Below are 16,251 nucleotides of genomic sequence, written 5' to 3' on the forward strand. Positions count from 1 at the left end.
TCAGCTGGACTAGATATTCAATTGACGATCGAGTTAAGGTGACAAAGAACCTGTCATTATATCATAAGGTCTACGCATTTTGAAGGGGCATGTTCGCGATTTCTTGTGGCTCACTACACCGTAAAATATTTTCTCAAATCAGCAGAAAATTACTTGATTATGATAGATATCATAATTTATAAGAAGTATTTAAGTCTAATAGGACAAGCAATATGCAATCTGGGATGGAAAATTACATAAACAAAATCTCCAGGCAGATTCGAACTCATGATCTGCGGTTCAGAAACCCAATACTTTAACCACAGAGCTACAACGATATACAACGAAATTGAACGATATAAACAGTTTAACAAAACATTTAAATGGCCATCTTGTGACGTAGTGTCTCAAAAAGTATAAGTGTAGGTGTAGTGAGGTACCTTAAGCTGAAAAGGTTTCATTTTCATCTTTTGGTATCCATTATTACAATGTTCACAGAAGTGTTCCTCCTATTTAACCATCTGAAAAGGTAAATAAAATACACATGTGGATAGTTTATAACTGATTGATTTTGACCTATGTCATGTTTTTATTCACATTGTGAAAAGTAAAAAAAAAAAGCTTTTGTTTCAAACAAATTTTTCCTACTTCCTAGGTCGTTAAAGTTCCTGCTGTTGTCAAATTCAGTTTTTTTTTATATGTTTCTCGTTGAAACTCAGATGCAAAATAGAATTTAGTACAAAATATCAAATACAAAATTAGCACACTTTTTTTTATTAGAATGTCAGTAATTCAGAAATTTGTATCATAAACAAATAACTCTAATTCACAAGTAAACAAGATTGAGACTTATTCTTCACTTTCCAACAAAAACATGAAAATGCCGTTTTTATTAATAGATATGATAATGCATTGGTCTTGTTTTGATGGTTCGTTTTTTTTTAAACAAAGACAGCTACAAAAATAAAATCATGATCAAGGAATGCTTTATAACTATTTGTCAGACATTAAAATTTTAATGTCTTTGTAAATCATTGCAATCAGTCAAATTCTAATTTGATTTGTAATTGAAAATAGAATTATCATTGCCAGTAATTTGATGTATTATTGACCTACGAGAAGAATATTGCATTATGTGTCAATTTTTTTAATCAATCCTCATCAAATAGTATACATGCGCCTGAAGAGCTGTCATAAAAATGCAAATCACTCATCCTGTTAAACATCTAATAATAACGAAAAAACACACCCATTTTGATATATTTACATCCACTATTTCACATAGAAATATATAATAGGGAAAATCAGACATCGTTCATCCATTTAGGAATTCTCTGGACCACTTCCTCACTTTTATAACATTATCACTCGAGTACTCTTCATTTCGTTTGCAACGTTAAATCCCGGTAAAGTTTTCATGTTTGGCTGTGTATTAAATTTTGAAGAAAGAGAGGGGGAAATTTAAAAACAAATTCCATTATAGTACATTAATGTAGCTTGGGTACTAAGTCATTTATGATGATTTGATAATCGAAATATCAAGCTACATGTAAAAGTGGTGGAATTAAGCAGAGCCTTTGGAAAGTGTATTAAAATGAATGAGAATTTACATCAATGAAAACACAAGCAACGAATGATTTAGAGGGAGACATTGTATTAAAAATTTGAATTAAAATTTTGATTAAATTTTGTTGAACAGATATCAAGATATTGATGTTTATAGCATGATATATACGTGATGTCGCCACATCATGAATTTACGTCTTTTTAAAATTGTGTATTTATGAATAAACTACGTGCTTCAAAATTTGAAAAAGCCCCAAACAACACAATATTTTGAATCAGATATATCATAGACATTTTCTAACTGTTTTAAATAAAATAGGAAACGTTACTGTCCATTTCGGATACCTACCCATTGCCTTTTGTCTCTAGATCAAGGTATAAAAAACTGGCCATGCAAAAAGTGATGCGATGCATTTTTTACTTTGATGGATAGAAATCACTAGAAGATGTACTGGAAACGATATATCGACCTAAAATTGAGAGCGAGTGAACAAGGCACCCTTAACGTGTTTCCAATATCTAAAAAAGGCATATGACATGTTTATAAATATATTGAACAGACAGAAGATATACGGTCTGATGGAAAGTTAAAGATAGGTTCTCAGGTAATGAGCTATATCATAAAGCTACGTTCATGACGTCTTAAAGAAACCTTGACAAACTGATCGCACATTAAATAATCCAAAATACTAATCGATTGGTTACAAAAAGACTAATTAGTTACTTTATGAAAAAATAATAAAAAATGTAAATTAGGGCATCGTGGCCAATGTTTATAGAGAACTAAATTGCGTAATTTTACCTGAACGCCAAATATTTAGAAATGATGTTGCTAACTTGCGACGACTATTCTTAAATCACGCTCTTCAAAATATATTAATTTCAGGAAAATTTATCATATTGCATTAGAATTTACAGATTTGAATTGAAATAGGTAGATATCTCACAGCTCGAATTTTTGTCACTTTACGTCGATTTTTCACGACTTTATCGCATTAGTGACATTACTTTTGGATCACCAGTACATCCAAAAATGATACCTGATTTCTTATATTTACAGAAGTTGCGACCTAGATTAAGCATGTGCTTCTTTGACCTCTTGGCTCATAATGATGTTATTCAGGAATAACAGCGGATTGCGCAAACAGTGTTATATAAGAGAAAACATTTGCAAGTGTAAATATATGTGAAAAATATGAAGAATGCTGAAAAATAAAACTTAAAACAACAGAACATTGTCATAATTGTTGCTTCATCCCTTCTATTATGTGTTTTACGGTGAAGCATGGACTAAATAAACAAAATGTGACCTTTTAGGTGAAGAAAACATTGTATAAAAGAAAAGTTCTCTCATTTTAAACCTTTATTGCAACTTTCATAATAATATGACACCTAGCATTTGGACAAACTTCAACACATTTTTTAAGGAAGGAAAAGGATTCTTAAAACAATAGAACATTGCCATATTTGTTTCTACACCCCTCCTTTTGTGTTTACTAGGTAAAGCATGGACTGGATAAACGGTATATGACCTTTTTGGGAGAAAAAATCCTCATTTTATGTCTTAATTGCAACTTTCAATATTATATGACACCTAACATTTGAACAAATTCAACACCGTTTTTTTCTGAAATATTTTTTGTACCAGAATCATTTTTATTGTTTTATTACACTTAAACAATCGAACACAAAAACAACGTAATAACGCTTATATATTTGGAGTTAAATTATTCACTTCATTAACGGTTAGATTTCATTAACGTTTATGATGTTATGTATAAGGAATAAGGAATCATTCTTTGAGTATTATGAGGTGATAATTTTGGTCGGGGCGTGATCAAATCCAATAAAGCCCGAAGGGCTTTATGATAGATTTGATCACGCCCCGACCGAAATTATCACCTCATAATATTTAAAGAATGATTCCTTATTACTTATATTTATATAATTTTAGGCCATCGTACGATTAAATATTTAACTATAAATAAACAAACCCCGCTGGCGCCTCAATATGGCGTCATTTGTATTATGACTTATACAGTACAAAATCGATACGTAGTGCTATCACAGGCAAATACACTGGATAATGTAAATATATAATATTAAAATGATTTTTTTCGATTACATAATTATTCAGTTTTTTCAACACAATTAGCACATTTGATTGCAAAATCGATACTATTTTAATTTGTTATAAGTTATACAATACGGTTTCATTAAAATTAAGGTAAAAACTGATTCAACTTTCCTTTTTTAAGGATTGTGAAATATATATAATCATAAATAATCGCTGACTTAAAACGGCTATAATTAAATGTTTAAATAAAACTGTCATGGAAATTTAAACATCATTATCAATCAAAATACCGTTTAATGCGGAAACATTTAATTCTTTTTTTTCAAATCAGAGAGTACAAGTGGTAATATATGATTAATTGTAAAAGTAATTACAGTATATCATTACTTCAATCAAATCAAAAATTGAACGTATTCATCGCACGGTTAATTTAAGAACATCGGTTGGTTTTCCCATTGTGTTACTATATAAGAAGTACAGTGATTCCACCAGGCATTAATCGTCGGGGATAACAACCATGCAAACAACTCTGGCTGTGATACTGAGTGTGGCCCTTCTGGTAAGGTTCTCTTGATCATTTTTGAATGATAATAAGTATTATTAATATCTAACTTTGATATCGACGTCCATTTCATCCCTTTTCTCTTTACATTTTTTCATTTAAAATATCTTTTCTATCATTTATTCGTTAATTTGAAATTTGAATTTCAAAATTCCATTTATCCTCTTTTTGTAAAAAGAAATAAAATGACTAATTTGTCAAATGTATATGTATGGCGTAAAAAAAGAAACGCAAATTAATACGTTTCTTTTTTATGCCATACATATACATTTGACAAATCATATCTGAAGTTTTATTATCTTTAACAGGTATATAATTACTTTTGTATTATTCTAGGGTCTGGCTTGTGAGGGTATTTCTTATACTGGGGACTACTATCCGAAAGGCAGAAATTATTATCCTACACAAACACACTATGGTGGATCGTACGGACCTTACTATCCATCGCAAGGATACCAACAGCATGGCAGCGATCTGAATCTTCCGCCATGTAAGTACTTTTAAAAGATATATTTGACTAGAAATAATTTAAAATCGATATCCATTTTTGGATATAAAAAAAAATCACAATTTTTTTTTCTGGTTTCAAGTTAAAACGATTTTATGTAAAACATTTCGAAATTGATGTTTAAAAAAATAAAATAAAAACGGTTTTGAAAGCATGGCTGGATTTATAACAAATAAATGCAAGAAGATATGGGTATTTTTGTTCAAGTTTGAAAAGGGAAGGAAATTACATGCATTTTCAAAATATTTGTAGATTGTAACAGCAGGGCTTGCCTTGTCCCCGCATGCCAAGGCACAAGGTGTAGGAGATACCCACAAGCTCGTTGTGTGTAAGTAAAAATATCTCCCTGTGTTTTTCCTATTCATATCATCTACTTATCTACATTTATGCATCTCTGTATCTATCGATCTATCGATCTGTTTTATCTATCTATCTATCTATCTATCTATCTATCTATCTATCTATCTATCTATCTATCTATCTATCTATCTCTATCTATCTATCTATCTATCTATCTATCTATTTATCTATTTATCCATTCATTTATCTACATATTTTGATTTTTTTTTTCATTTTCAGTGACTTTTGTGGCGGCTGTGTGGCTCGATTTTTTATTGGAAGAGTCAACGTTACCCCCTACTGTGGAGGATCCACACTCCCAGGAAAACATCACCAGAAGTACTAGTCATAATGGGCGACATATTTCTTTTTTAATATTTTTTTCAATAAATATTTTCACAACATTTCCAAACTTTCTAATGTTTTGTTTCAACATATATAAAATTTGATGGGCCGACAATATTTGTTATTCATTGTCCGTTGTTATGTTTATTCATACAAGGACATTTAATTTGTCAACAAATCCTCAAAATGTGGCTTGTGCAAAAATATTTATGATTCTCCTAATATGTAGCAAAAAAGATTGAACGTAATAATTTGGAGCAAATTATAAACAAATAATTTCTCTGAACAAAAATACATGGATCAAGAAAGGCAGACACAAAATTTGAAGATAAAAAAGTTTGTTATAGTACAGTTTAAAAAATAGGTTATTTCCGACTATATATATTTATTTTTTTTGAAAAGATCGAACATTAAGAGAAAAAAGATGAATATACCATTTATTGGTCAATAACAAATTATCAATATTTTTCACAGGTTTGCAAGATTGACTTTGGAAAAAATATTTACAAGTTATTAAGCGATGTACTCTTATAAGCATCTTTTCATGGATGGAAACATGAATTATCATTTATTCTATTTTAGTTACCATTTCAAAAATAAAAAAAAGACTCATGCAAGCAAGCCCAATAAAATCGTTTCATCTCTTTTCCGTTGATTTTGATTTACCACTCTTATCTAAAGCAATAAATACACGTATAAGCACATAGAATTAACCAAATATTTTCGTCATGTCTTTTACGTTCTATTATTCCCAACAAAAAGTTAAGAGACGTTACAAAAATGTTTGGTTCATTATGAGCATTCATCGCTTTAGCAAAAGATGATAAATATAAATCAACGACAAATTAAGAGAGAGGCGTTTTTGCCTTAATTTTTTTATAGTGTGTTGTTTTCTTTCAAACTTCCTATCCGTTTTGTGGTTCAGCCATGCTCTAGCACGTCATGCCTGACCAGATGCACCTTCAATTTCTATCATTAAGTATTCAGTTAGCATATTTTTGTTTTTTCTTTCACTCAAAATAGAACAATATTTTCAATGATTTGACGGATCGTTTTCGGCGATAAGCGTAAATAAACGAAAATGTATTTTTACCTTTCATTACTTCAGGTTCACTTCTTGTAATGTAATGCATTGGTAAAAATTTCAATTTTACATTTGATAGAAATTAAAAACTGTCACAAAATTACCTATATAAACATCAAACTATATATTTAAGAAAAGATATATTATTTTTGGCAATATAATGCAGTTTTCTTGCTTGTCACTTTTTATAAAATCAGAATTGACATACTCGAGCTCGTCATTAACAAATAATTCATTTGATCAACACGAAGATACCTATTATTCATAATTACACGGCAATTAATGTCAATTATATGAGTAACTTCAAGGTATTTGACAATCTACTCATTATTTATATTGAAAATAATATTGTTTCCCTTTTTTTAATAAATACATGTACACTTTGTTTTTGATGCGCTTTTTTAAATCGTGTTTTTTTTCTAACATATATATTAAACGTTTTGTTAAGCATATGTAAGCAATATACATCAATTTACTAGAATAATGCAAATGTTAGGAATTTTGAGACAATACTGCAAGAATTTTTGTGCAAATTAAGGTATCATGTTTTTATGTTTATTTTGGTGTATAAATATGGGTGGGCCACGTGGCAACGCTCTAATTTAGTACATTGCTTTAGTGGTTGCTTTGTCTCTTCTTATGTCTTCCGTTTTAGGAGGAGCGTTGATTTTGTAAACGAATTATGATATGAGTTGACTTATTTAAACATATCTTTGGATAGCCGACAAAATAAAGGTGAATTAATTTCAATTAATTAATTGTTTTATACAATTCTTACAATATATACATGACATACGTTGAAATTAATTACATTCCTTATGCTGTTTTTAGTACCACATTAGCGAAAAAAATACCTTTTTTAAATTAAGATAATTTGATCAAAATTTGAATGGAAAGTCAGTTTGGATTATACGTTTTGCACGCGGATCTGTTGCGTAAAATTATGTTATACAACATTAATGATTGAGGATGCAACCGAATTAAATTATTTAAGGCTATTTAAAATAACAGTACAGTTTTTTTTGTTTTATAGAAAACCTGGCGTGCATTCTTTTGGAATTTGGAGATATTTAACTTTCAAAGTCTTTATCTCAAAGACAGCTAACGATGAGAACCTGAAAGTTGAGTTGATGAAAATAAACAAGATATTTTTTTCAAAATATCCGTTAGAAATAGAAAAGAGAAAATTAATGGAGAAGCCGACCATGAAGCAGGGGGGTCCGCTTTTGTCAAAAATACGAAACGTAGACGAAAACTTTACAACTGGAACACTAGGCGGATTTGTTACTAAAACTGACGACGTAAGAAAAATATATGCAATAACTTGCAATCATGTTTTTCCATTTGAAAATCTAGTTGCCTATACAGAAAACGCCCAAGGTCGCAATGGGTTTGGTAACTGCGTGTTCACAACAAGGGAAAACAGTTGTGATTTTGCGGCTATTGAAATTATGGAGACATTCTTAGACAAATGCGATGTGGCCTCTCGAAACACTATGAAAAAGAAAATTAATGCACGGGTCCATGCCGAAAACATAGAAAATATTGGAGTCGTACATAAAATCGGAGCCCAAACTAATTTGACAAATGGCCATATTCTCATCTCAGAATATTATGATAAGCTAACGGATGAAAACAACAGAGAGTACATTTTTCTTGTAAAAGGCATAGGGAAAGACTTTTCTGATGAAGGCGATAGTGGATCGCTGGTATTTTCTTTGCGGCAAAACTATGTTGACGTTGTTGGCATGGTCTACGCTAATAACCCAGAAGTGTATGACGAGGAGAGTGAAGACGAAAAGGACAATAAAAATCCTCATGATATAGATAGTTCTCAAAGACAGGCAACAGCAAGCACATCCACTTCAAAAGATGAAAAAGAATATGCAGCAACTGGAAACGAACATGATGCTAAGAGTTTTTCCTTCTGTTATCGTATTCACACTGCGCTTCAACTTTTTGAAGAAGACCAAGGTGAAGATTTCTCAGTTAAATTCAAAGACGATTTGTCGTCGTCATCGTCGTCATCGTCGTCCACGTCAGACTCATCTGAATCTGATCATTCAAATGAAGAAACCAATTGAAAAAAGTCTGCAAAAAATTGGACATTTCTTAGCTTATAGATTTCATTGTAGTTTTATTATATTTTTTGCCCTTTTTTATTGTTAGATGATAGAACTTTTTTGCTTAAAATCAAAGATTTTTTACAAATCATCGTTCATTTAAAATAAATTTCTACCATTTTCAGAACTAAAATACATTTTGTTTTTTCAGTTTATGTTCAAACTCATTCATACCAATTACTCATGATCATTTTTGTTCAATTCATTAGTTTTATTTAATGTTTTCCATTCATAAAAACAATGATCATATTTCAAATATATTAACATTTTTAATTATTCTAAAATATTGTACATTGTAATCACTGCTATCTGGTTTCATTTATTTGGAGAAAATGATTTTTTTTTAATTTGATCTCATGTTTGTAAAATGATTGTTCAATTTAATATACTTTGCATTGTTGTGAGAAATTTAAATGCATTTTCTATGGTTTTTGGGAGTTGATTTTTAATCAACTCTCCTATGCAGTCACTCGGACAAACCGAAAGTGAAACAGTGTTTGGACCTCAGCACAAATCATTGCTCCTAACAAGACTTAGTTCTTGAAAATAATTGATCATTTCGATGTAATAAAGCATTGTTTTTCAAGGAAAATTATTTACAAATACCTTAAAAATAGTCAGATTTTAAATGGTACGAACAATTTAAATATTTTTGTAGTCGTATGTATTCCTACGCCAGAGTTCAATATTTACGGTGTCAGCCGAGCGTTTGGTTGAACGAGACTAGAGTTCAATATTGCTTGGATCCATACAATTTTCGATAAATATTTTTACCAGTGATACATAGTTTGATTGAATTAAATTTATCTATAAATATTATTTAACATGATTCATGTGGAGGTTTCTCGACATTCTAGTTGAAAAAGTTCTAAAATTCATACTATAAAAATATGCGTAATTCAAATTAGAAACTAAGTATACATGTACTTGTCATGCAAAATAACATATCATTGATTTTAAAATAAATAAACATCGACAAAATCAACTCCCGTCAGTTCTTCGGTACTTTGATTTGTTTTTGTTTTTGTTTTTGTTTTTTTTTTTTTTTTTTTTTTTTGGGGGGGGGGGGGTTGGGTTTTTTTGGGAAGATGAATGTATACTTCAATTAATAAATCAAAGTATTTATTAGGAAATATCGAGTGTTTTTCTTTTATATTGAATTTTTAACTACAAAATATCTCACTTTTTTAAATATTCGTTTAAGTTTTTCTTAGTGTATATTTTACTTATAGAAAGATTACATAATCAAGTTACATAATTCTTTACTTGGTTCAGTTAAATTAAACATTACAGTTACTCTTTTAAATATATCTTTCCGTATGATTTGATATTCCTCAAACGTCGTTAGAAGGTAAATTCGGGGGAAGGGGGGGGATAAATAGTTTACGTAAACAATAATACACATCTATCATTTTTTACGTTATAGAAAAAAATCAGGATTGGGGAGGTCAAACGATAGCTGTGTAAACACTTTTAAATAGCATGCACTGGTCTGTAATTCAAAAGCGTTCATATATAAGGGAGGCAACAATATCAGCTGGACTAGACATTCAATTGTCGATCGAGTTAAAGTGACAAAGAACCTGTCATTATATCATAAGGTCCACTCATTTTGAAGGGGCATGTTCGCGATTTAAGTTGGCTCACTTCACCGTGAAATATTTTCTCAAATCAGCAGAAAATAACTTGATTATCATAATAGATAAGAAATATTTAAGTCTAATAGGACAAAAAATATGCAATTTTGAATGGAAATTATATAAACAAAAGCTCCAGGCAGATTTGAACTCATAAACTGCGGTTCAGAAACCCAATACTTTAACCACTGAGCTACGACGATATAAAACGAAATTGAACGATATAAACAGTTTGATAAAACATTTAAATGGCCATCTTTTGACAAAAAGTATAAGTGTAGGTGTAGTGAGGTACCATAAGCTGAAAAGGTTTCATTTTCATCTTTTGGTATCCATTATTACAATGTTCACAGAAGTTTTCCTCCTATTTAACCATCTGAAAAGTTAAAAATAAAATACACATGATGCTAGTTTATAACTGCTTGATTTTGACCTATGTCATGATTTTATTCACATTGTGAAAAATAAAAAAAAAAGGCTTTTGTTTCAAATTTTTTCTACTTCCTAGGTCGTAAAAAGTTCCTGCTGTTGTCAAATTCAGTTTTCTTATATGTTTCCCTTTGAAACTCAGATTCAAAATAGAATTTAGTACAAAATATCAAATACAAAATTAGCACACTTTTTTTTTTATTAAAATGTCAGTAATTCAGATATAGGTATCATAAACAAATACTCTAATTCATAAGTAAACAAGATTGAGACTTATTCTTCACTTTTCATCAAAAACATGAAAATGCCGTTTTTATTTATAGATATGATAATGCATTGGTCTTGTTTTGATGGTTCGTTTATTTTAAACAAAGACAGCTACAAATATAAAACCATGATCAAGCAATGCTTAATAACTATTTGTCAGACATTAAAATTTTAATGTCTTTTTTAAATCATTGCAATCAGTCAAATTCTAATTTGATTTGTAATTGAAAATTTTTTAATCAATCCTCATCAAATAGAATACATGCGCCTGAAGAGCTGTCATAAAAATGCAAATCACTCATCCTGTTAAACATCTAATTATAACGAAAAAACACACCCATTTTGATATATTTACATCCACTATTTCACATAGAAATATATAATAGGGAAAACCAGACATCGTTCATCCATTTAGGAATTCTATGGACCATTTCCTCACTTTTTATAACATTATCACTCGAGTACTCTTCATGTCGTTTACAACGTAAAGTCCCCGTAAACATTTTATGTTTGACTATATATTAAATTCTGAAGCAAGAGAGGAGGACATTAAAAACAAATTTCCTTTATAGTACATTAATGTAGCTTGGGTACTAAGTCATTTATGATGATTTGATAATCGAAATATCAAGCTACATGTAATAGTGGTGAAAGCAAAAACCTGAGACAGAGTATTAAATGAGAATTTACATCAATAAAAACACAAGCGACGAATGATTTAGAGGGAGACATTGTATTAAAAATTCGAATTAAAATTTGATTAAATTTCTTTAAACAGATATCAAGATATCGATGTTAATAGCATGATATGTACATGATATCGCCACATCATGAATTTACGTCTTTTTAAATTGGGTATTTATGAATAAATTACGTGCTTCAAAATTTGAAAAAGCCCCAAACAACACAATATTTTAAATCAGATATATCATAGCGATTTTCTAACTGTTTGAAATAAAATAGGAAACGTTACTGTCCGTTTCGGATACCTACTCAATGCCTTTTGTCTCTAGATCAAGGTATAAAAAACTGGCCATGCAAAAAGTGATACGATGCATTTTTTACTTTGATGGATAGAAATCACTAGAAGATGTACTGGACACGATATATCGACCTAAAATTGAGAGCGAGTGAACAAGGTACCCTTAACGTGGTTCCAATATCTAAAAAAGGCATATGACATGTTTATAAATATATTAAACAGACAGAAGATATACGCTCTGATGGAAAGTTAAAGAAAGGTTCTTATGTAATGAGCTATATCATAAAGCTACTTTCATGACGTCTTAAAGAGACCTTGACAAACTGATCGCACATTAAATAATCCAATATACTAATCGATTGATTACAAAAAGACTAATTAGTTACTTTATGAAAAAAAAAATTAAAAAATGTAAATTAGGGCATCGTGGCCAATGTTTATAGAAAACTTAATTGCGTAATTTTACCAGAACGCCAAATATTTAGAAATGACGTTGCTAACTTGCGACGACTATTCTTAAATCACGCTCTTCAAAATATATTAATTTCAGGAAAATTTATCATAATGCATTAGAATTTTCAGATTTGAATTGAAATAGGTGGATATCTCACAGCTCGAATTTTAGTTACTTTACGTCGATTTTTCGCAACTTTATCGCATTAGTGACATTACTTTTGGATCAACCGTACATCCAAAAAAATGATACCTGATTTCTTATATTTACAAGAGTAGTGACCTATATTAATCATGCGCTTCTTTGACCTCTTGGCTCATAATGTTGTTATTCGAGAATAACAGCGGATTTTGCAAACAGTTAGTTATATAAGAGAAAACATTTGCAAGTGTAAATTTATGTGAAAAATATGAAGAATGCTGAAAAATGAAACTTAAAACAATAGAACATTGCCATATTTGGTGCTTCATCCCTTTCTTTTTTGTGTTTTCCGGGGGGAGCATGGACTAGATAAATGGACCTTTTAGGTGAAAAAAGATATAAAAAAAAAGTTCGCTCATCTTAAACCTTTATTGCAACTTTCATAATAAAATGACACCTAGCATTTGAACAAACTTCAACACATTTCTTTTGAAAAAGAAAAATGATTCTTAAAACAACAGAACATTATCATCTTTGTTGCTACAACCCTTCTTTTGTGTTTACTAGGTGGAGCCTGGACTAGATAAACGGTATATGGCCTTTTTGGGAAAAATAATGAAAAAATTTCTCATTTTATGCCTTAATTGCAACTTTCAATATAATATGACACCTAGCATTTGAACAAATTCAACACTTTTTCTGAAATATTTTTTTTTGTACCAGAATTATTTTTATTGTGTTATTACACTTCAACAATCGAACACAAAAACAGCTCAATATAGCCTTCATATTAGGAGTTAAATTATTTACTACATTAACTGTTATACTTCATTAACGTTTATGATGTTATATATTATTTTGAAATAATTTTTTCGATAAAATAATTAACCAGTTTTTTTTTAACACAATCAGCACATCTGATTGTGAAATCGATACTATTTCAAATTTTTATAAGTTAAACAATACGGTTTCATTAAAATTAACGTAAACACTGATTCAACTTTCCTTTTTTAAGGATTGTGAAATATATATAAATCATAAATAATCGCTGACTTAAAAAGGCTATAATTAAATGTTTAAATAAAAAAGTCATGGAAATTTAAATAACATTATCAATCAAAATACCGTTTAATGCGGAAACATTTTATTCTTTTTTTCAAATCAGAGAGTACAAGTGGTAATATATGATTAATTGTAAAAGCAATTACAGTATGTCATAACTTCAATCAAATCAAAAATTGAACGTATTCATCGCACGGTTAATTTAAGAATATCGGTTGGTTTTCCCATTGTGTTATTATATAAGAAGCACAGTGACTCCACCAGTCATTATTCGTCCAAGATTTCTAACAACCATGCAAACAACTCTGTCTGTGATACTGAGTGTGGCCCTTCTGGTAAGGTTCTCTTGATCATTTTTCAAATGATTATTTGCATCATTAATATATAACTTTGAAAAAGCCTTTCATTTCATCTATTTTCTTTCTTTTATTCTTTACATTTTTTCATTTAAAATTTCCTTTCTATTATTTATTCTTTAATTTGAAATGTTTTTTTTTCTAGAGTGTTACACAACCATTTTTTTCAAAATTTCATTTATCCTCGTAAAATAAAAAAAGACTAATTTGTCAAATGTATATGTATGGCGTAAAAAAAACGTATATTGATACGTTTCTTTTTTCAAGCCATACATATACATTTGACAAATCATATCTGAACTTGCATTTTTATCGCATATAACAGGAATATAAAGACTTTTGTATTATTCTAGGGTCTGGCTTGCGAGGGTATTTCTTATACTGGGGACTACTATCCGAAAGGCAGAAATTATTATCCTACACAAACACACTATGGTGGATCATACGGACCTTACTATCCATCGCCAGGATACCAACAGCATGGCGGCGATCTGAATCTCCCTCCATGTAAGTACTTTTAAAAGTTAGATTTGACTAAAAACATTTTGAAATCGATATGTATTTTTGGGTATCCAAAACAAAATAACAATTGAATTTTTTTTCTTGCTGCAATTTTAAAAGATTTTACGTAAAACATTTTGATATTGATGTATAAAAAAAATTTCAAACGGTTTTAAAAGCATGGTTTGATTTGTAACAAATAAATGCAAGAAGATATGTGTATAGTTCAATTTTGGTCAACTTTGAAAAGGGAATCAAATTAGATGCATTTTCAAAATATTTGTAGATTGTTACAGCATAGCTTGCTATGTCCCTGCATGCCAAGTCACAAGTTGTAGGAGATACCCACAGGCTCGTTGTGTGTAAGTAAAAATGTATCCCTGTGTAATTACTATGCATATCATCTGTCATCTACTTATCTACATTTATGTGTTTCTGTATCTATCGATCTATTGTTTATCTATCTATCTATATATCTATCTATCCGTCTATCTCTCTCTCTCTCTCTCTCTCTCTCTCTCTCTCTCTCTATATATATATATATCTATCTATATATCTATCTATATATCTATCTATTCATTTATCCATTCATTTATCTTTCTATTTTGATTTTTGTTTGTTATATTGTGTTGTTTTGGGCTTTTTTCAGTGGTTTCTGCAATGAATGCGAGGCTCGATTTTTTATTGGAAGAGTCAACGTTACCCCCTACTGTGGAGGATCCACACTCCCAGGAAAACATCACAAGAAGTACTAGTCATAACGGGCGACCTATTTCTTTTTTAATAATTTTTTCAATAAATATTTTCACACTTTCTAATGTTTTGTTTCAACATATATAAAATTTGATGGGCCGACAATATTTGTTATTCATTGTCCTGTGTTATGTTTATTCATACAAGGACATTTAATTTGTTAACAAATCCTCAAAATGTGGCTTGTGCAAAGATATTTATGATTATCCTAATATGTAGCAAAAAAGATTGAACGTAATAATTTGGAGCAAATTATAAACAAATAATTTCTCTGAACAAAAATACATGAAACAAGAAAGGCAGACACAAAATGACAAGTATCAAAATTTGAAGAAGAAAAAGTTTGTTATAGTACAGTTTAAAAAATAGGTTATTTCTGACTTTATATTTTTTTTTAATTTTTTGTTGTTGAAAAGATCGAATATTAAGAGAAAAAAGATGAATATACCATTAATTGGTCAACAACATATTATCAATATTTTTCACAGGTTTGCAAGATTGACTATGGAAAAATATATATATACAAGTTATTAAGCGATGTACTCTTATAAGCATCTTTTCATGGATGGAAACATGAATTGTCATTTATTTGATTTTGATTTACTTCTCTTTGCTAAAGCGATAAATACACGTATAAGCACTTAGAATTAACCAACTATTTTCGTCATGTCTTTTACATTCTATTAATCCCAACGAAAAGTTAAGAGACATTACAAAAATGTTTGGTTCATTATGAGCATTCATCGCTTTAGCAAAAAAGTGATTATATAAATCAACGACAAATTAAGAGAGAGGCGTTTTTGCCTTAATTTTTTCTAGTGTGTTGTCTTCTTTTAAACTTCCTTTGTTGTGGTTCAGCAATGCTCTAGCACGTCATGCATGACCAGATGCACCTTCAACTTTATGTCATTAAGTAATCAGTCAGCATTTATTTGTTTTTTCTTTGACTCAAAATAGAACTATATTTTCAATGATTTGACACATTGTTTTCTGCTATCAGCGTAAATAAACGAAAATGTATTTTTACCTGTCATTACTTAAGGTTCACTTCTTGTAATGCAATGCATTGGTAAATATTATAACTTT

At 29.8% G+C, this 16,251-nt stretch overlaps 2 protein-coding genes across 2 annotated transcripts; both read left to right on the top strand.

The window, feature by feature from the left end:
* The first annotated feature begins 4,056 nt into the window (after positions 1-4,056).
* On the top strand, positions 4,057-5,435 carry LOC117687026 (uncharacterized). Its single transcript, XM_066079412.1, has 4 exons — positions 4,057-4,181; positions 4,521-4,674; positions 4,945-5,020; positions 5,272-5,435. The coding sequence occupies exons 1-4, from the start codon at positions 4,140-4,142 to the stop codon at positions 5,375-5,377; spliced, it is 378 nt and encodes a 125-aa protein (XP_065935484.1). The 5' UTR covers positions 4,057-4,139; the 3' UTR covers positions 5,378-5,435.
* An 8,377-nt stretch (positions 5,436-13,812) lies between these two features.
* LOC117687064 (uncharacterized) lies at positions 13,813-15,239 on the top strand. Its single transcript, XM_034463184.2, has 4 exons — positions 13,813-13,890; positions 14,265-14,418; positions 14,699-14,774; positions 15,062-15,239. Exons 1-4 carry the CDS (start codon positions 13,849-13,851, stop codon positions 15,165-15,167), a joined length of 378 nt encoding a protein of 125 aa, XP_034319075.2. The 5' UTR covers positions 13,813-13,848; the 3' UTR covers positions 15,168-15,239.
* Positions 15,240-16,251: the final 1,012 nt, after the last annotated feature.

Source organism: Magallana gigas, chromosome 1, assembly GCF_963853765.1.
Source record: "Magallana gigas chromosome 1, xbMagGiga1.1, whole genome shotgun sequence".
Taxonomy (NCBI): domain Eukaryota; kingdom Metazoa; phylum Mollusca; class Bivalvia; order Ostreida; family Ostreidae; genus Magallana; species Magallana gigas.

Coding starts and splice junctions, on each gene's coding strand:
- LOC117687026 (XM_066079412.1), top strand. CDS start 4,140: ATGCAAACAACTCTGGCTGTGATACTGAGTGTGGCCCTTCTG. Junction 4,182..4,520: donor TACTGAGTGTGGCCCTTCTG/GTAAGGTTCTCT, acceptor GTATTATTCTAG/GGTCTGGCTTGTGAGGGTAT. Junction 4,675..4,944: donor CGATCTGAATCTTCCGCCAT/GTAAGTACTTTT, acceptor AAATATTTGTAG/ATTGTAACAGCAGGGCTTGC.
- LOC117687064 (XM_034463184.2), top strand. CDS start 13,849: ATGCAAACAACTCTGTCTGTGATACTGAGTGTGGCCCTTCTG. Junction 13,891..14,264: donor TACTGAGTGTGGCCCTTCTG/GTAAGGTTCTCT, acceptor GTATTATTCTAG/GGTCTGGCTTGCGAGGGTAT. Junction 14,775..15,061: donor TACCCACAGGCTCGTTGTGT/GTAAGTAAAAAT, acceptor GGCTTTTTTCAG/TGGTTTCTGCAATGAATGCG.